Consider the following 21,542-nt stretch of genomic DNA (forward strand, 5'->3'; position numbering starts at 1 on the left):
TTATTAAGTGCTGATTTTATTGTTAAGGCTCCCACCTTTCAAATTCCACAAGACATACCCGCAACCATTCCTGTTGGCTGCCTGGCGATTGCTGGCAGTTGGGAGGAGTGAAGTGGCCCAGACCACGAGCACAGACAGCATGACCTGAAAGTTCCTGAAGGCCCCGTTCACTACCCCCGGCACAACTAAGACATTGTCTGTGTTCCTCAGTGTCCTTGATACAAGGAGATCCATGCAAAAAATGGATGGCTGATTCTGCAGATGACAGTCACTGAAGTTTCTGTTTTCAGAAAAGAGAATTATGTATAAGACCATCCTTTTGACCTTTGCTACTAGAAAACCTAAGTGGCAAATTCATTGTTCCAATCTTCTTTTCCTCGAATCATGGTTCTAAAGTGATCTACTTTCCCTGCTTGTCTGATGGTTTCTAGTGTGATGTTTCTTTAGATGCTTCCTTTCATGATAAAGGATGCCTGTGTGACCAAAGTGCCCCACGTCCTTTCCACAACAGGAAAAATCCAGTTCCAAAACAAAAACGTTCCACCCATGTGCAGGCCCGAGGAAGACTATGACTGATGGCTGCATCTGTAGCTCTGCCAAACCTCTGCATCTCTCTCCAGAGTAGAAACGTTCTAAAGCTGCCGAGGTGGTCTTTTAATAACTCGGTGCTTGAGATGGGGTCTGCCAGAAATGCTCACACTAGCCTCCCCACAGGCCCCAGCTCAGTTTATCCCTGACCCACACTCGGACAGGCATTCCCCAGCTACAGCATATTAGCAGACACCTCAGGAAGTCTCTGGTAGCCTACCCTCTGCCCATAAATAAACAGTATGCCCTAATATCAGGGAAAGAACCCAAGGAGCTGAGAAGTAAAAGGACCCACCCATGGATGAAATGCTAGTTGTGGAGGGAAAGTGACTAATGCCTTGATCTCTTGCCTATGAGCCTGGTGCTCCATGGTGTTCTTTCCACTCCAGCACAGGGGTTCATCACTGACCACGTCTGTCAGGTCTCGGGCTGAAAAGGATCCGGAGAACACCAGAGGTCAGGCGGGCCTGGACAAAGGACACCGGCTTCCAGAGGCTGGGCTCCCTGCTCTTGCCAGAGTTCAATACCATACTCAGACAGAGCCCATGCTCCTTGGCTCTTCTTGGCCGGGCCCCGAGGGGCACAGAATTACTCTGTAGGTAAGTACCACACAGAACCTCGAAATTTCATTCTAGAGGTGGCCCCATTCCTAGAGGTGGCCACACACAGAAGCAGACACCAGAATGTTTTAGAGTACGAAGGGTCCCCTCACATTTCATAGACAACAAGAAGGCCCCGCAAGGGGAAAGCCCTTAGGGTCAACTCAGTAAGTTAGCGGCAGAAATGAGATCAGCCTTCAGGTCTGTTTATTCTGCTTCAAGGCTTCCACTGTCTTAGGTACAGATGGACTGAGGACGCACACAGGCGGAACTAGGTCCCTTCTCGGAATGACGCAGGCTTTTTGCAATATGCCTGCCCTTGTGAAAGTCATCCTTGTGGCCCTACGGGGTTTTCAATCCCTCATTTTCGGCCTTGCAGCCACACTGGGACCCACCTGAGTGATGTCAGGAACCAGAAAGCAATTTATGAAGGGATGGGGCCTAAGAAACAAGAACAGGCCCTGGGTAGGAGAAGAGTCATTTAGCCCCACAAAGATTTAAACTCTAAAGTCTCAGAAATGGAAAGAGCTGGGCAGTAAAGAACAGTGGGAGACTGGCAACATGATTTTTGTATTGACATTTGGTTCTTATAATAACATCCAAAATGTGTTCTGTTCTTATAGCGCTACAGCTGGGACTGCATCGGGCTGAGGGCAGATGTTGCCGGAGTCTCTCTTGAGAAGTGTGGGGGAGCTGGTGGGGAGAGAGACGCACACATTGGTTTCTCTTTGGGACCTATATGCAGCTTGGTGGAGAGCTGCAGCAGGTGCCTTGGTTCTGACAGGGGGTGGGAGGCAATCCCAGCCGGCCCGCAAACACATGGGCAGAGTCCCTCGCCCCCAGCCCTCAAGAACACAATTGCTGATGGGGCGGCGGTGGCAGCTCCAGGACAGTGGAGGGAAGGCTGGGATGTTACATTCTTGAGGCCTTCACAGGTACATGTCATCGAAGCCCGGCGGGGGGAGATGGTCTGGGTTGGGTCTGGAATGGAAAGAGGGGCTGGTGAGTTGGGAGTGATAGAGGGGCCGGGGCACACGGGCAGATGGGCCCTAAAAGCAGAGGGAGCCTGTCCTCCAGAACGAAGTGCTCTGTGGGCCGGAAGAGCATGTGCTCTACAGTCATGGCTTGAATCCTGACTCTCCCACCTGGGAGAAGTTAATTCATTTTTCAGGGCCTTGATTTCTACAGGATGTGAATGGAGTGTTGCTATCAGGATCCAGCGAGTTCCCGACACAGACTAAACTTCAGGAAGCGTGAGGAGCTCTTCCTCCTGAGTGCTCTCTGAAGGGGGCTGGAGGCAGGGAGGCACTGAGGGATGGGGAGCTCCAGGGAAGCATCAGGCAGGGGCCTGGATGAGGCCCCACTCCCTTGGATGGAAGGGGGATGGAGCCAGGGGCACCTCTGCGCCTGCAGTCAGACCCCTCATTCCTGCAAAGCTGAGCGGAGCTGCCATCAGGCCCTGCTTCGCAGCAGGCCCGAGTACCTACCCAGATGGACTGGTCCCAATGGGTCCAAAGGGGTCAAAGCGTGCTCCTGGGGGCACAGCGCCTGGAGGAAGACGGTTTGGGAGGCCCGAGGATGGGTCAATGAGTGCTCTTGGGAAGCCAGTTCTCAGGGGATCCACAATCATGCCACCTCTCCGACACCTGAGGCAAGAAGAAAAGACAGGTGAGCAGGTGTGGCAAGAAGCTGCTGAAGAAGAGGCGAAGGAGGTGAGAGTGGACGAAGAATGCCCCGATAGCTCCTCTGGACAGCTCAAGCAGACAGAGGTGGCTGGTTACCTGAGTGCCAGCAGGAAGCGGGCAAGAACAAGAGCACACCAAGAGCACACTTTTCCTGGAGCATGCGGCCTGTCCTTTGAGATCTCCAGGCTCCCTGAACCCACAAAACAGAGATTGCTGCCACATCTTACATCTAAGGGGGACAATTTGAACAAGAACAGGTGCCAAAACTTGCCAAGGTCAATGCAGAACCATCTCAAGGCTCTGCAGGGCACTACTTTAGGTCTACAGACTAGTAGTAGCAGTGAGACGATTCATGACGCTGGCTTTCCTGTGGTTTCCTTAGAGGGCCTCGGGGTGATCTATGACTCCACCACTAGGGCCAGTGGGGCCAGCGGGTGACAGAAGAGCTTGCCTGCCCAGCTTGCTCGGCCCTGCCCGGCAGCAGAGATCTCCACAAAGCTCCAGGCACGGCAGAGCCGAAACAGGAGCAGGGACTTCACAGCAGCTCAGCAACAGTGGCCTCCTTCACCCCAAAGGAAGACTGACACAAAGCTCTAAGATTAGAAGATGAGCCGGGGCTGAAAAGTCACAAAAGAAGTAGGGTGTGTTGCTGCCCCCTCCCCAGCAGCACTCACCCGAAGGGGTCCAGATCCTCTCCCCCGACAGCAAACGGGCCCAGGGGATCACACCTGAAACAAACAAGGGGCAATTACCACAAGTCCCAAAGCAGTCAGGCGCCTGGGTTCCCAGGGGCTTAAAGCCAACGCCTGTGGGGTCACAACGACACTCCCAGGTATGAGGACAGGGGACACCCCTACCTGAGACCATTAAACAAGGGACACTTCAAAGTGGTCTTCCACACAGACTAACGCTGATAATGAACACAAAGCGAGGAGGATCCACTTATAAATATATTAAATAAATAAAAATATTAACCGTGGTATCCTCCAGATAAATTTTGTTTACACTTTTCTCAAGTTCCTAAACTTTATGTAAAGAACCAAGAACTTTTAGCTCAGAATATACTCGAACACTAAAACCAGAGCTCCAAGACTAAGATTTGAGAGCTTTCAGGATGGAGTGAGATGGGTGACCACAAAGCCAGAACAGGGCTCCGCAGCCTTTTTCCTTGATGGCCTCTGTGTGACACTTCAATCCCACAGACCCCGTGTGTCTGCTTATGCATTGCAGTCCATGGAGGGCCAAAAACCACTGCCCCCCGAAGAGTTTTTCACCCCCATATCAAAAGCCCATTTTTGCTCTCACTGGGAATGCACAGGCTAGGATCATTAAGCGAGGGCGTGCTTTCTGGAGGCAATTCTATACTGGCTAACATATAAATCATAATAAGCATCTTTCAAAAGTCTTAGGTATCTTCACACTTTTTGACACAACAGTTTCATATCTAAGTCTCCATCTCAAAGAACACATCATTCAAATTAAAGTATCACCACAGACTTTAATCAAGGGAACTGGAATTGGCCTAAAGAGGGACCAGTTAGGCACGTTAGTTTATCGCTGAATGCAATTATGGGGACAATGTTCTTAGTTTTAAACTGATATGAAAAAAATATTTATGCTCTAGTGTTAACTGCGTGGGGGAAACGGACAGTCTAGGAGTAGCCTAGGAAATCAACCATGAGAAATGTGTGTGTGGGTGTGTATGTATAAATAAAACTAGAAAGAAGCACATAGAAAATATAAACAGCGATACTTACTCCTGGAATGATTATCTTTACTCTTTCCTGTTTTTTTCTATAAAGGATATGGATATAATAAAACAAAAAAGATTTAGAATTTGCAGAATTGTGCTTTGGAGTCTGATGGAGTCCTAGAGAGTGATATGAGCCAGGCAGTTCTGAGGTTGGTGGGGGGTAGGGGTGTTTCTGCCAGACCTTTGGAGCTAAACAGCAGCTAATATATGCTTACAGGTAAGGGACCATTATTAAAGAACTGGGGGAAAAAATCCAAAAGGAGGTGTTTCTTCAGTTGGTTTTGCCTAATACGCTGGAAGGGATACTGTGATTTAGGTAGACATGGCTAGGTTTCCAAGGGAAGTAATTCTTCCTGACCTAGATGACTGTTCCCAAGTCATGGTTCATGGAGCTGATGGTGGAAGTTTCTGGTGACCTCTGTTACCTGCCACCCTGGATACACCAGGTGTGCTGGAGAGCTGTGAGCATCTTACCTACTATTCCCATGCCCTGCCCTGCTACAGAACAGCAAACAGAAGGAGCCTCTAATGACCACAAAAATGCCTGGGAGAACACAGCCATATTGTTCTCGTACTTCAGACTTCTCTCTTTCTGTCTCCTGGGCCACAGAGCATGGGGCAGGGAGAACAATGGAGGCTGGAAAGGCAGCTGCTGGGCCCAACCTGATCACTGGGTACTTGAAATTGTCACAACACTCATGCCTCACTTCAGGTCAGGTTTTGCTAAGGAACAAGGTTTGGCACCAGTCTCATGGGAAAAAAAACCAAAAAACAAAACACAACTTTGGTTTTCAGAGCTCTTTTGATATCAGAATTGTACATAAAAGATTGTAGGCCCACAGAAGTAAAAATTCTCCTTCTCATCCCTGTTCCCCAGGCTCCTAGGTCTTCTACAGATGACTAAGGTATCAGTTTCTTGTATGTTCTTCCAAAGACACTCTGCATACAGAGTGAGCAAATATGTATCTCTCCTACTTTTTTAACAAATGGATGTACTGAGCTCCTTACATACATTATCTTATTTCGTCTTTGCATCAGGCCTCTGAGTACACATATTTTTATTCTTATTTTACAGATGAGGAAACAGGCTCAGAGAAGCAAGGCTTCTTATACAAGGCCACAAAGGTAGTAAGGGCCAACACGATATTCATGCCAGGTCTGCCTAACTTCAAAACCCATGCTTTTTAAACTAATGTGTTGAGACCATTTACATTTAATGTGATTTTATGTGAGATGTTTAGATTTATATCTACCATATATTGTTTTCCAATCTTCTGTTTTCCTCTCTTTTTATTCAATTTGAGTGTTTCTGACTAGATCTCTTTGTAGACTTTTTTCCCAAATAGTTGCTCCAAGGATTGAATACACATACTTAACTTCTTCAGCCTACTTAGAAATAGTATTTTACCATTTCAAGTAGAAGGCTGAGACGATACCAGCATATATAGGTCCATTTATCCTCCTCCCTTTATGCTACAGTTGATCCATATTACACAACATACATTGAGATGCCACGATTTTTGCTTTCAACTTTAACACATTTTGGAGAATTGAAGAGGAGAGCAGTCAATTACATTTACCCAGACATTTACCATTTTTGGTAAATTGCTTTTCCTTCATTCCTGATGTTCCACGTCTCCATCTGGTATCATTTCCCTTCTATCTGAAGAACTTCCTTTGGCAATTCCTTTTGCGAAGAGTTGTTGACTATGAATTCTCTTAGTTTCCTTTCACTGAGAATATTTTAATATCCTTCAGAAATAAAGCAAAATATTTGCTGGATACAGAATTCTGGGTTAACAATTCTTTTTTCTCCACACTTTAAGAACATTGATCTACTTCTTCCTGGTGTCCATGATTTCTGATGAGAAATCGATATTCAAGTCCTTGTTCTTCTATAAGCAAGTCATTGTTTTTCCTTAGATACTTTCATTTTTTCTTGGTTTTTAGTTTTCAGGAGTTTGATTACATTTCCATGCATGGAATTCCTTGGGTTTATCCTATTTAGGGTTTGCAGAGTTTTTTGAATTTGTGGGTTTATGTCTTTTGCCAAATCTGGGAAGTGTTCAGGCTTCATTTTCTTCAAGTAATTTTTCTCTACTGTACTCTTTCTCTTTTTCTTAGACTCAAATCACCCCAATGTTAGACCTTTCATAATTCACTCACAAATCCCTGAAACCTCATTTTTAAATCTTTTTTTTCCCCCCTCTGTGTTCAGACGGGATAATTTCTAGTGCTCTGTTTTCAAGTTCACTCTTTCTTCTATTATTTAACCATTCATTCAGTGAGGTTATTTTGATTATTTTATTTTTCAATTCTAAAACTTCCATTTGGTTCTTCATCGTATCTTATTTCTTCGCTGAGACCAATTATTCCACTTATTTCGAGACTGTTTGCCCTCACTTGGAACATTTTTATAATAGCTGCTTTGTATCTTTGCCAAATAATCCCAACATCTGTGTCATTTCAGAGCTGGCATCTGTTGTCTTTTTGGGAGTTGAAGTTTTCTTGGTTCTCTGTATGCCCAATAATTCAGGATTGTATCCTGCATAGTCTGAACATTTGTTATGAGGCTCTGGAGGCATCCTGCTATTTTTATTTTAGCAGGCAACCAACATAGCTGGGTTCAGGATCCAAATTCTCATTTTAATGTCAGTTGTTTTCAGAGCCTTTTGCTGTGCCCTTTAGTTCTATAACACGTATGTGCTAACACTGTCTGAACCACCTTGGCAGTTCTACTCGAACTTTAATGTGCAGATGAATCAGTGTGGGATCTTGCTAAAGTGCAGGTTTTAATGCAGAAGACCTAGAATGGGACTTGAGATTCTGCATTTTTCACAAGTTCTCAAGTGACCCGATTTTGTTACTCTGGGGAACACAAATGTCTAGGCCCATCAGGGTACAAGTTCAGCTAGGAAATTTTGGTGTGTTATATGTATTCTGTTCTGCTAAGTGTGGAAACCTAGGACTGGGGACATGGGGATGCTGAGAAGTGTAGACAAAAGTGCATATACATGCTCATGTGGAGCACAGTTAGAGCACTCTAAGCAAATGGGACACTAACCCTTTCCTTTTCCCCACCCTGAGGAAATCCTGTGAGTTTAAGGGTGAACTGGGAACTGATACTGCATTTAGGCTAGGTGAACAAAGATTTAAAAAAAAAATGCACAAATTATACTAACAAACTGTTAGAAAAATGTTACCATAATCTAACGCAATGATTCTTACTGCTGTTTTTCTAGTCTTCTTCCATAAATATGCTTTTATGAAATTATAATTTTAGACCCTACTGTTTTCCTCCACTTATGTCCTGTATTTCCCAAGTTGTCTGTCTTTGCTATTGACATTTTATTGACCAAGTAATAATCATTCAAGTGAAGCAAATTTTTAAAAATTTATGCTTCTACTGTAGGTACTGGTATTGCTTCTGGTCTGTGTAACTATAAATAATGGTGTGAGTAATAATTTTCCTGTACATGTTTTTTTCCTGTCAGAAATCAGTAACTGTTATCCTCTGCCTGTCCCACCACTATGTGGTGGGGGCAAATCTGTTTCTCTGCTCAAAAGATAGAGGAGCTGTATTTAGGAGCCTCAGCTGCATCTGACTTAGACAATTTAGAAGGTGAGATTTGGGTCCTGCAAGCTGAGGAGATTCAAGTAAGATCTGACATTGAGCTGATGCAGGAATGGGGAACTCTTAAGAATCCTAGGGAAGGGAAGATGTATACTGCATTTGGGAGGCCAGAAGGTAGGCTGTGGTAGTAACATTTCTAGAAATGGCCCCTTTCAGTATTCCACACTGCCTAATCCCCAGAACCCGTGTTATGAGATGAGGAATCAATCTTGTGATTGTGTTATGTAAAATGGCACAGCTGACTTCAAAATAGGGATGATCTGAATGGGCTAATGTACTCATATGAGCTCTTAAAAAGTAGAAAACTCTTTCTAGCTGGCAGCAAAGGAGAAGTTGGAGGGGGAGAGTCAAAGCATGAGAAGGGCTTGACAAATTATTGCTGGCTTTGAAGATGGAGGAGGCCATGTGAGAAGAGATGTCGGAAGTCTTCAGGAGCTGAGAGAGAGGCTCTCAGCCAACAGCCAATGTTGGGGTTGGAATGGGGACCTCAAGTCATACAAAAACAAGGAACTGAATTTGAGTTCAGTCAGCTTACAAATGTTACTGGGATCATGCATTTCTAATTAATTTGAAAGAAAATGGAGACTAATTCCAGCAATATGGCAAGGATAGGGAAACATCAAAATATAGTGGAAATGCCAAGTAGTTACAACTGTTTAGGAGGGCAACTGGGCAACATAAAAATCTTGAAAAACAGGCTTAGTCCTTAATGGAGTAATTCTACTTACAGCAATATATGCTATGGAAATAATTCACAGATGTGCTCCAAGTCTGGAAGTATGTTCACTGAGGTATTAGCTGTGGTAATCCCAAATCAGAAGTGACTTTGGCAAAAATACCCCAGATGCATCATCCTTGATTTGTCTCCCCTTTGTTAAGCCAACCCATCAGCAAATCCTGTCAGGTGTAGCTCCAAATATACCCAAGATCATCTGCCTTGTCTGCCATTTACTACCTACCACCACAATTTCTTGCCTGAGTGCCTGTGTCAGCTCCTGACCTCGTCTTCCTGTTTCTACTCTTGACCCTTTGTGATCCATTCTCTACAAAGGAGCCAGAGAGATTAAAAAATAAAATGTAAACAGTATGAAGCCCTACCCAGGGGTTCCTACTACTTCTGATCTTGCCCCCAAGGCTCTGCATGCCCTGGTCCGTGCTTACCCCTACAGGGTCATCACCTCTCTCTCTACCCCACCAATTTACTGAGCTCCAGCCACACTATTTTCTCTTTGTTCTCAGAACAGTCTAAGACAAGACTGTTTCTTTTGAAATGACTGCCGACATGCATGTTGCAAGGAGGAAATACTAGGGCTGAATCCTGCTCCAATGTCTGTGCTGTGTTGGTTTGGGTAAGTTAATTAACCTCTCTGTGCCTCAGTTTTCTCTGTAAAATGGAGGAATTTCATTATGAGGAATTAGGAGTTTCATTAGGAAGAATAAGACAGATTACAAATTAAACTTAATGTAACCACTTGGCACATAGTAAGGGCTTATTAAATATTAATAGTTGTCAGAACCTAACTTCTTCCTCAAAAGAAAAGTCAGTGGTTCAAGGGGTCCCAATCAGAATGCTTTCCAACCCAAATGTTCTGACAGTTCCCATTACCCAGGATCAAATCTAGCTCCTTAGCCCACAGGGGCCCTCGTAATGTGTTCCTTACATTCCCCTATTCCTTCCACATGCCATTACAGGTAAATATAATGGCCCTATTCCCTCCCTTGCTGCCCCCCAACACACACACAAACACACACACACACATAGCCTCATTTATACCCACTGTCCCCACAACAATGCATGCCAATTACTCCCAATACCACAAAATTTGTATTAGTCCTTAAAATTTAACCCATCAAGCATTATCTCTGTGAAACCTTTACTTCTATCTTGTACCAATCAGTCCTTCAGAATAATCACCTTTCTCTGTGCTTCAGCAGACCTCAGAAATATGTCACTGTTTTTAAAAGACTTATGATCTGGAATGAACAGGGCCATCAGCCCAGATTGACTGTGAACTCCTAGAAGGCTGGGTCCATACCTCGTCATGTAATTCCAGTGCCCGGTACAGTGCTCGACACACAAGCAACATTTAAACAGACCTACTCGGAAATGAGAAACTGTGAGAAGGTCAAAGCAAAGGTTTTAGAGTTAGACCCAAGTTCAAATTCTGGCTTCACCACCTAGCAGCTGTTTGATTTAGGGAAGGAAATGAAATTTCTAAGCCTTTAGCTTTCTCTCCTGCGAAATTTGACAACACTATTTCTCAAGGTTGTTTTAAGTATTAAATGAGAATGTTTACAAAAGTGTAACACCTGGTACATAACGAAGAGTTTAATTAAGTGGTATCCAATATTCTATTATTATATCACAACTTCTGCTTTATACTGGTTATGATCAAGTTACTTATTATACATGAACATCAGTTTCCGTACTTGTAAAATAGGGACAGCCCTTATCAATCTCTCGGGATTAAGAGGATTAAATAAGAGCATATGGATGTTTCATATGGACGAAGGCCCAGCTTATTGCTTGCAATAGCTGACACTCAACTAGTAGAGGCTGTATAATTATTATTGAGCTAACCTGACCATCCATGGGAAAAACTGAAGAGATCAAGTTTATTTGGCTCTAAGAGGAAAAGCAAAGAAGGCAAATTTTAAGAACAGGAAATAATAGCTTCATGAGTAGTGAAAAATGAAAATTTAATTATTAAGGTGGCATAGGTAGAGGATAATTCTTTTCAAAATATGGTGCTGGATCAACTGGATAGCAATACAGTAAAATATCAACCTATCTTGTTCCACACATAAAAATTAATTTCAAATGGATTATAAATCTAAATACAAAAGGTAAAACAAAGCATCCAGAAAATATGAGAAATACTTCATGACCTTAGGGTAGGGCAAAGATTTCTCAACAGATAAAAAAAATTACCACCAAACTTTAAAGGAAAACATTGATAATCTAGATTACATAGAAATGAAAAACATTTTAATTTAAAAAACCACTGACAGGGTGAAAAGGCAAGCTACACAGGGAGGATATTTGTAATACATTTATCTGACAAAAGACCTAAAATCCAGAATATATAACCAATGCCTACAAATCACAGAAAGACCAAACAACAAAAGAGAAAAATGAGCAAGAGATGTGAAAGACTCCTCAGCAAAAGGGGATGGCTAAAAGAGCTTATAAACATTTTTTTAACAAGAAAAAGAAAGGATGCAAAACGTCCTCCATAGAATCCTGGGGGAGTGGTCCCTGAAACTCTTTCACTTCGGGGGGTCCATGAAATCAAAGCTATTTCATCTTAGAAGCTATGTACTTTTGTCCACTGTGTTGAATCTGCACTGATGGTACAAAAGTGGTGGTGAGGAAAATCACTGAGGCCTTAGCATAAATCCCAGCAGTAGCTCCGAACTAGCTGTGAGTGTGCCCTCCCTGGTCAGCCATCAACGATGCACTATGCACATCCAGTGTCACTTTAGAATGTTCTCGATGAGGTAGTAAAAAATTACCAAGTGTTCTAAAACCGCCATCTTTGAACACACCTCTTTTTCCTATTCTATGTAATGCGATGGGAAACAGGCATAAAGCACTTCTGCGGCATAGAGAAGTGCAATTGTACTTATCAATACTTTTGCATTTAGGCTGCCAGCTCAACTGGCCATTTTTTTTCACGGAAAACCACTCTTACTTGAAAGAATGACTAACAGAAAAACCATGGCTATTCAGACTTTTTTTGTTGTTTTTTTTAATTTAAGACATTTCTCAAAACAATGTGAGACTGTTACCGCAAGGAAAGCAACTGACATTATTACTAATGATAAAACGAAGCTTTCAAGTGAAAATCAGCAATTTGGAAGTTTGTATTAAAATCTGATGGCCTCCCAGTACTGATGGTGATGAGACGGGTAATATTAATAAATGTGATTGATATTGGATAATGGTCAGCCTTTAGCAGATCTATATAACTCAGTGAACCAATATTTCCCAAATGATCAATATATCATCTTCCAATATCATACCTGGGTTAAAGATCCACTCAAAGGACACGACAGAGCAGTGGATTTAATTTTTTATTTTTTAAGATTTCATTTATTTATTTACTTATAGTGTGAGTGAGCAGGGGGAGGGGCAGAGGGAGAAACAGAGAGTGAATCTCAAGCAGTCTCTGCACTGAGCACAGAGCCTGACATGGGGCTCGATCCCATGATCCTGAGATCATAACCTTAAGCCAAAATCCAGAGTCGGATGCCCAACTGACTGAGCCACCCAGGCACCCCTGAAAACATTATTAAACCACTCTTTTATCTAATAACTATCTTGATAAGGCTTCAACAAAAACGTCACTGCCTGCAGACTAAATGCAGAAGCAGAAATGAGAATCTTGTCTTCCATGCCTGATGATAAAAAGGCCTACAACAACGTGAAAGTCATTCTCGCCAAATTTTTATGTTTGAGGAAAAAAATAGGTATTTTTGTGAAAACTTCTTAGTTGTGTTTACATGTAATGGGTTCATTATTGTTACTTTTAAGTGAATGAATAAATGTGTATTTTTAACATTTTAGCTATAATATCAAATATGGTAAAATGTTGACTGATAGAACCCAAACAAGAACTCTTTTTTTAAAAGATTTTATTTATTTGAGAGACAGCAAGAGAGAGGGAGAGAGAGAGCATGAATGGGGACGGGGTAGAGGGAGAAGGAGAAGCAGACTCCTCACTGAGCATGGAGCCCAATGTAAGACTCGATCCCCAGACCCCAGAATCATGACCTGAGCTGAAGGCAGAAGACACTAAACCAACTGAGCCACTCAGGTGCCCCAAGAACTCTTTAATAATTCAAAATTTAATAATTCTTCCTCAATAATTCAGAGTTTAAGAGGGTTTTCTGAGACCAAAAATGTTGAGATCTGCCACTATGGAAAATATAACTCAAATGAAGCAGAAGAAAAAACTATATACAGATGCATATAGCTTTACTATTTAAAATGAAAAATTGAACATGCTTAAAATATCCCATGGAAGTTAGGCAAACTATAGCATATCAGCAAAATAAAATATCAGATACTAAAAAAGATAGATTCAGCACTTTAGTAAACAGGTTATGAAATTTTAAAAAGAAAATGCAGAACACAAAATACTGGAAACATCAAAAGTATGTAAAGACAGGCTGATTGGTACTGAAAATGAATCTTGAATGACAAGAGCTCTGTATCTAAGGATTTATTTTTAGTGAAGCCTGTTAAGCATAGGAAAAGCTGGTTTTTCAAAAGAGCGAATAGGATTTGGGGCATACAGTCTGCCTGAGGACAGATGGAGCAAAGGGAAATGGGTTAGAATCGCAAGACAACAACAAAAGTTAGGCTTAGATTTAAAAAAAAAAAAAACAACAACCAAAAAAACCTTCCCTTACAGATGGGCTGTTTTCAGTAATTCTTCCCCCTAGAGATCTCAGGAGTAGGACAGTCCTACTTTTCACTATCAACTCTCCACCACAATGGAATGTCCTCTCCACCTGTACTGCGGGCTGAGAAGCAGCCTGCGTCACGCCCAGTATCCTCTGACAAACTCCGGGTACACATCTCCACACACTTAGGGAAGCAGATCTCTTTCTGTCCCAAGACGGACACCCTATGTGTTTGCTTTTGGAGATTTCCAGGGGTGGTCTACACAAGATGGGGTGTGGAAAGCAAGCAGGGAGACATGGAACCGTGTCCTCTGTGAAGGAGGCAGAGGCTGACTAATTTCCCACTCCGAGTACAAGCCTCGGCTGTTCCCGTGATGGGCTAATTAACACCCTGCCGCAGCCAGATGGGCCGGCTCCTGTGCCGCTCCTTCCCTCCTTCCTGCCCTACAGCCCCCCCCCCCAAATCCTGCATTTGAGGAAAAAACAAAAAGGTGAAAGTGTGAGTGCTGGTTGCCCAGCAACCTGGTGGGGGGGGCTCTAATAAAGGAATCGGTGTCATCACAGACATCTGTGCCAACAGAGGAGGAAGGGGGCTGGCAAGGAGGGCGGGCGGAGGGGGGTGAGCGGCTGACAAAAGCCTCCTAAACATTCTGCCTCTTCTCTGACCATCTCTCACGTAATGCAGTGTCCTAGTCCTGGGAGAAAGACTGGCTTGAGAAAGACCTAACTGAGGGATGGCAAGGGGATGGATTTCTCTCCACACTGTGCACTCACTATACTGGATTTGTACATAAATTGATTATTGCATAAACTAAAACTGAAGGGTACAGTGGGGAAAGCATGGGCAGAGTTAGACCCACAGAAGGCGCAGACTGGGCCCAGCCTTCCCCCTTCCAGTTAGGTAAGGCTGGGAAGCCACGCTACTTTCTTATCTACCGACCCCTCCCGTGTAGTGCACGGATGCTACAGACCTTCTCAGGGGCTTGTCTGGAAGATGAGTCACCATAAATGAAAACACCTGGTTCGGCGGTCAACACGGCCGACAACCAAGAAATGGCAATTACCACTCTCCTTGATAAATGCAACCAATGTTGATGATAAAGAGACCATGTCTGTTAAGGGGCTGGGCCTAAACGCAGTCATCCCACACAACCCCAGGTCCATACTCTCACAGCTTAAGTGGCTCCACAGCATCAAATCCTTTTGTGGGGGTAAGATGCTAGGTATTTGGGAGGACCGTCCACTCATTACACCTTCAGTCTGGTTTTGATCTCCACTTGCTATCTGAATGGGGTCCACTGAGTATTTAGCTAACCTTTACTATATTCTGAGCAATGAATTCAACACATGATATCCATTACATATCAATCCTAAGAGACCCTGCAGACCGGCATAACAATTCTTAAGGCGCAGATGAGGAGACCAAGGTGCTCCCAGAGGCTACATGTGCTCACCAAGGGAGAGGTCAAGCTATAAGGTCAGGGTTTGAATCTAGCTGATCGACCTCCAAAGCCTGTGCTCCAGACTGCCATATAATATTCTCTCGTTGATATGGGGGAGGTCGGTGGGGTGGCAGGAAAAAAGGGACCAAGTCCCACGTGCTAAGAGTGGCATGTGGAAACAAGGAATCTCAGCTTTCTGTCTTACTGCTGCCCCCCTCCCCACCTCCACCATTCCATTTGGCTCTACTCACTTCTTATCTTTCCAGGGCTCTGCACAGGCCAGGCCTTCATGCTGGGACACCCTCCCTATCCCACTCTGAACTGGCTAACGCATCCTCCTCATTCTTTAGGAGCCTGCCGAGAGGTCAGCCCCTCCTTGGGGAAGCCTTCCCTGAACACCAAGTGTGGTTCAGGTTCCTCTTCTACATGCTCCCTAGTACGCTGTCCCTCCTTGATGAGAGGACAGCAGGAGCAGATGGCATCATGGGTCTTCACGAAGCACCTATGGCTGGATCTAGTGTCACACACCTAGTGAGCTCAAGAAATACTCTGGACTTAAGAACCTAAGTGGTTCCTTAGCATCTACATTTTCAAATATCTTTCATTTTAAAATAAAGAGTCATGAGAAGTTGGAAAAAGAGCAGAGAAATCCTGCGCACCTTCACCCAGTTTTCTCCAAGTGATACCACCGCAAAGCTCCCCTCATGCTACCTCGCCCACCTTCATAGTTGCACTTACAGCCTGCCCCCATCCCTAGCCTCCTGCAAACACGGATCTATGTAGCACATCTACTAATAGTGTCATTCTGAAAGTTTTGTGAAGGTGGAATCATACAGTTTGTAACCTTTTGGAATTGGCTTTTTCTTACTCCTTTACCTTGTGGAGTATTCCTCGGGCAGCACCACAGCGTGCGTAACCTCTCACCAACTCAGGGACATCTGAATTGCTTCCAGTTTTTGACTCTTACAAATAAAGCTGCTATGAACATCTGTCTATAGGCTTCTGCGTGGGCATAATTTTTGTTTCTTGACGATAAATGCCTAGGAGTGCAATTCCTAGATCTTCATAGGAAGTGTTTGCTTAAGAAACGGCCAATGTTCTTAAGTGGCCATACCATTTTACATTCCCACCACCAACAGGTAAGAGACTGAGATTCTCTGCACTGTCTCCAGCATTTGGTATCATTTTTATTTTTAATTTTAGCCAGTCTAGTAGGTGTGAAGGATTTCACTGCTTAATTTCCATTTCCCTAATGGCTAATGGTGCTGAATACCTTTTCATGCTTCACATGCTATGTGCCATCTGTGTATCCTTTCAGTGTGCCATCTCTTCACATCCTTGTCCCATTTTCTGATTGGATTTTTTTTTAAACCCGTGGAGTTTTGAATGTTCTGTATCTTCCTAGACACAACTGCTCTGTCAGATGCGTGGTTTGCAAACATTTCTCCCAGCCTGTAGTTTATGTTCTCATTCTCTAACAGGGTCTTTCATAGAGCAAAAACATTTTTAATTTTGATGAAGTACAATTTAACCATGTCTACTACAGATTGTGCTTTTAGTGTCTTACAAATGCTTCAGCAAGCCCTATATCCAAAAGAGTTTCTCCTGTGAGTTCTAAAATGTTGTAGCATGAAGTTTCACATTTAGATCTGTGATCCTATTTGAGTTACCAGCTCAAATTCATTCTGAGCTCTGGGCTGGTAACCCTTGCTGAACTCGTGATTATTACTGTTGCTACTGCTATTATTTGGTAGATTCCCTGAGATTTTCTATGTAGACCACGGTCATCTGCAAACACGAACCGTTTTATTTCTTCCTCTCTTATTTGTATCCTTTTATTTAATTTTATTTCTCATCTTAATGTGGTAGCAAAACTTTCAGTACTATGATGAGTAAGACTGGTAAGAGTGGATACCTATGCCTTGTTTCTAAGGGGGGGGAAGTATTCAGCAGTTTATTTTAAATAAATCACTTCTGCTGGTATGATGATGAACCCATAAAATACAACTTAGGTACTAACAAACTACTCTCTAGTTGAAGGTAAGACACAAAAGTCTCAATCATGAGCAATTATCAATTTTCTTGTAGTCTGAACCCAGAGACCTCATTTCTGTTGTTATATGTTCACATTTCCAATAAAGCCAAGGCAAGGCTAGGACTTTTTTTTTTAACAGTTTACTGAGGGGCGCCTGGGTGGCTCAGTGGGTTAAGCCGCTGCCTTCGGCTCAGGTCATGATCTCAGGGTCCTGGGATCGAGGCCCGCATCGGGCTCTCTGCTCAGCAGGGAGCCTGCTTCCTCCTCTCTCTGCCTGCTTGTGATCTCTCTCTGTCAAATAAATAAATAAAATCTTTAAAAAAAAAAAAAGTTTACTGAGATAATATTTCACATATAACAAAATTCACCCAGTTATATTATACAGGGAAATGGCCTTTAGATGTTCACAGAGTGTGCAAATATTCTTATTAGGATATTTTCTTCACCTGGGCGCCTGGGTGGCTCAGTTGCTTAAGCGACTGCCTTCCGCCCAGGTCACGATCCTGGAATCCCGGGATCGAGTCCCACATTGGGCTCTCTCCTTAGCAGGGAGGCTGCTTCTCCCTCTGATCTCTGCCTTCTCATGGTCTCTCTCTCAAATAAATAAACATAATCTTTAAAAAAAAAAAAAAAAAAAAGAATATTTTCTGCACCCAAAAGGAAACTCTGTACCAATTAGCAGTCATTCCCTATTCATGCCCACCAATCCCTCCACCTCGGTTCCTGGCAATGATTTATCTTCTTTCTGTGTGTATGGATTTGCCTATTCTGAACAATTCACATAAAATCATACAATATGTAGATCCTCTCACTCAGCAAAATGTTTTCAAGGTTCACACGGGTTGTGACATCCATCAGTAGTTCATCCTTTTTTACTGGTGAATAACTTTCACTGTACACACTTGTCACTTTGTAGATCTGATCATCAGCTGATGGGTATTTAGGCTGTTTCCACTTTTTGGCCTATATGAATATACTATGGACATTCACATACAGAAGTCGTACATGCTATTTCACTGTGGTGTGGAGTTCCATTTCCCTGATGATTAATGATTTTGAGCATCTTTCACATGCTCATGGGTTACTTTAACTATTCTGAACCACTTTTAAACTGGGCTTTTTTATTACTGAGTTGTAAGGCTTATGTATTTTCGATACAAGCCTACAGTCAACTATGATTCATAAATGCTATCTCCCATTCTGTGGGTTATCTGTTCACTTTCTTTTATTTATTTATTTATTTATTTATTTATTTTCAGCATAACAGTATTCATTATTTTTTCACCACTCCCAGTGCTCCATGCAATCCGTGCCCTCTATAATACCCACCACCGGGTACCCCGACCTCCCACTCCCCCACCACTTCAAACCCCTCAGATTGTTTTTCAGAGTCCACAGTCTCTCATGGTTCACCTCCCCTTCCAATTTCCCCCAACTCCCTTCTCCTCTCTATCTCCCTATGTCCTCCATGCTATTTGTTATGCTCCACAAATAAGTGAAACCATATGATAATTGGCTCTCTCTGCTTGACTTATTTCACTCAGCAGCATAATCTCTTCCAGTCCCGTCCATGTTGCTACAAAAGTTGGGTATTTGTCCTTTCTGATGGAGACATAATACTCCATAGTGTATATGGACCAAATCTTCCTTATCCATTCGTCCATTGAAGGGCATCTTAGTTCTTTCCACAGTTTGGCGACCGTGGCCATTGCTGCTATAAACATTGGGGTACAGATGGCCCTTCTTTTCACGACATCTGTATCTTTGGGGTAAATACCCAGGAGTGCAATGGCAGGGTCATAGGGAAGTTCTATTTTCAATTTCTTGAGGAATCTCCACACTGTTCTCCAAAGAGGCTGCACCAACTTGCGTTCCCACCAACAGTGTAAGAGGGTTCCCCTTTCTCCACATCCTCTCCAATACATGTTGTTTCCTGTCTGTTAAATGTGGCCATTCTAAGTGGTGTAAGGTGATATCTCAATGTGGTTTTTATTTGAATCTCCCTGATGGCTAGTGATGATGAACATTTCTTCATGTGTCTGATAGCCATTTGTATGTCTTCATTGGAGAAGTGTCTGTCCATATCTTCTGCCCATTTTGTGATATGATTGTCTATTTTGTGTGTGTTGAGTTTGAGGAGTTCATTATAGATCCTGGATATCAACCTTTTGTCTGTACTGTGATTTGCAAATATCTTCTCCCATTCCCTGGGTTGCCTCTTTGTTTTTTTGACTCTTTCCTTTGCTGTGCAGAAGCTTTTGATTTTGATGAAGTTCCAAAAGTTTATTTTCGCTTTTGTTTCCTTTGCCTTTGGAGACATATCTTGAAAGAAGTTGCTGTGGCTGATATCAAAGAGATTACCGCCTATGTTCTCCTCTAGGATTCTGATGGATGCCTGTCTCACGTTGAGGTCTTTTATCCATTTTGAGTTTATCTTTGTGTACAGTGTTAAGAGAATGGTCGAGTTCCATTCTTCTACATACAGCTGCCCAGTTTTCCCAGCACCATTTATTGAAGAGACTGTCTTTTTTCCACGGTATATTTTTTCCTGTTTTGTCGAAGATTAATTGACCATAGAGCTGAGGGTCCATATCTGGGCTCTCTACTCTGTTGCACTGGTCTATGTGTCTGTTTTTATGCCAGTACCATGCTGTCTTGGTGATCACAGCTTTGTAATAAAGCTTGAAATCAGGTAACGTGATGCCCCCAGTTTTATTTTTGTTTTTCAAAATTTCCTTAGCGATCCATACAAATTGGAACCAGCGATTCTGGTTCCAATTTGTATGGAACCAGAAGATTGCCTCTTCTGGTTCCATACAAGTTTTTGGATTATTTGCTCGAGCTCTTTGAAGAATACCGGTGGAATTTTGATCGGAATGGCATTAGAAGTATAGATTACTCTAGGCAATATAGACATTTTAACAATGTTTATTCTTCCAATCCAAGAGCATGGAATGGTCTTCCATCTTTTTGTGTCTTCTTCAATTTCTTTCATGAGTGTTCTGAGGTTCCTCGAATACAGATCCTTTACCTCTTTGGTTAGGTTTATTCCCAGGTATTTTATGGTTCTTGGTGCTATAGTAAATGGAATCGATTCTCTAATTTCCCTTTCTGTATTTTCATTGTTAGTGTATAAGAAAGCCACTGATTTCTGTACATTGACTTTGTATCCTGCCACGTTGCTGAATTGCTGTATGAGTTCTAATAGTTTGGGAGTGGAGTCTTTGGGGTTTTCCATATAAAGAATCATGTCATCTGCGAAGAGAGAGAGTTTGACTTCTTCATTGACCATTTGGACACCTTTTATTTCTCTTTGTTACTGCTGTTGCTAGGACTTCTAATACTATGTTGAACAAGAGTGGTGAAAGTGGGCATCTTTGTTTTGTTCCTGATCTCAACGGGAAGGCTGTGAGCTTTTTCCCATTGAGGATGATATTTGCTGTGGGTCTTTCATAGACAGATTTTATGAAGTTCAGGAATGTTCCCTCTATCCCTATACTCTGAAGCGTTTTAATCAGGAACGAATGCCGGATTTTGTCAAATGCTTTTTCTGCATCTGTTCACTTTCTTGACTATCCTTTGATGCACAAAAGGTTCTAATTTTGACAAAGTCCAATTTGTGCTTTTGGTGTTGTATCTAAGAAACTACTGTCGAGGTCATAAAGATTTATTCCTGCCTTCTTCTAGGAGTATTACAGTTCTCTTATGCCTAGGTCTATGATCCATTTTAAGTCAATTTCTGTGTAAGGAAGGGGTCCAACTGCATCCTTTTGCCTGTGGACATAGAGTTGTTTCAGCACCATTTGAAAAGACTATTATTCCCCCACTAAACTGTTTTGGCGCACTTGCTGAAATCAATTGCCCATGGATATATGGGTTTATCTCTATTTTTTTAAAAGATTTTATTTATTTATTTGACAGAAAGAGAGAGATCACAAGTAGGCAGAGAGGCAGGCAGTGGGGGTGGGGGGAAGCAGGCTCCCTGCTGAGCAGAGAGCCCCATACAGGCCTCCATCCCAGGACCCTGAGATCACGACCTGAGCCAAAGGCAGAGGCTCAACCCACTGAGCCATCTAGACACCCCTAGTTTATTTCTAGATCTCAATTCTATTCCTTTGGCTTTACATTTTTATCCTTATTTCAGTACCACACTGTCTTGACTACTTGTAGCTTTGTAATAAGTTTTAAAATTGGAAAGTGTGAGTCTTTTTTCTTTTTCAAAATTGCTTTGGTTATTCTGGTTCTCTTTGATTTTCCATATGAATTTTAGGATCAGCTTGACAATTTCTGAAAACAAAAACAAAAACAAAAACCCCAGAAAACAAAAAACCTACAAACAAGAAACTCTGGGATTGGGATTGCACTAAATACGTATATCAATTTGGAGAATATTG

The 21,542-nt window shown here is 42.7% G+C and overlaps 1 protein-coding gene across 4 annotated transcripts in view; it reads right to left on the bottom strand.

Annotated features, from left to right (window-relative positions):
• Positions 1-21,542, bottom strand: part of PSMF1 (proteasome inhibitor subunit 1) — a 54,658-nt gene continuing 33,116 nt past the window's right edge. The window contains exons 6-9 of one of the 4 annotated variants that reach the window (XR_199066.3): positions 3,547-3,600; positions 2,675-2,833; positions 939-1,017; positions 1-280 (exon numbers count right to left, since the gene is read on the bottom strand). Coding sequence is in view for 2 of the 4 variants with exons in the window: in XM_004746739.3 (XP_004746796.1) it covers positions 2,117-2,168; positions 2,675-2,833; positions 3,547-3,600 (265 nt within the window). In the remaining 2 variants the exon portion in view is untranslated. Of the gene's footprint in view, positions 1,018-1,372; positions 2,169-2,674; positions 2,834-3,546; positions 3,601-21,542 lie in introns of those variants that run through there. The other 3 variants (XR_001178544.2, XM_004746740.3, XM_004746739.3) reach the window with 3 other exon arrangements.

The sequence above is a fragment of the Mustela putorius genome, unplaced genomic scaffold (assembly GCF_011764305.1).
Source record: "Mustela putorius furo isolate JIRA1106 unplaced genomic scaffold, ASM1176430v1.1 tig00000743_pilon_pilon_pilon, whole genome shotgun sequence".
Classification (NCBI taxonomy): domain Eukaryota; kingdom Metazoa; phylum Chordata; class Mammalia; order Carnivora; family Mustelidae; genus Mustela; species Mustela putorius.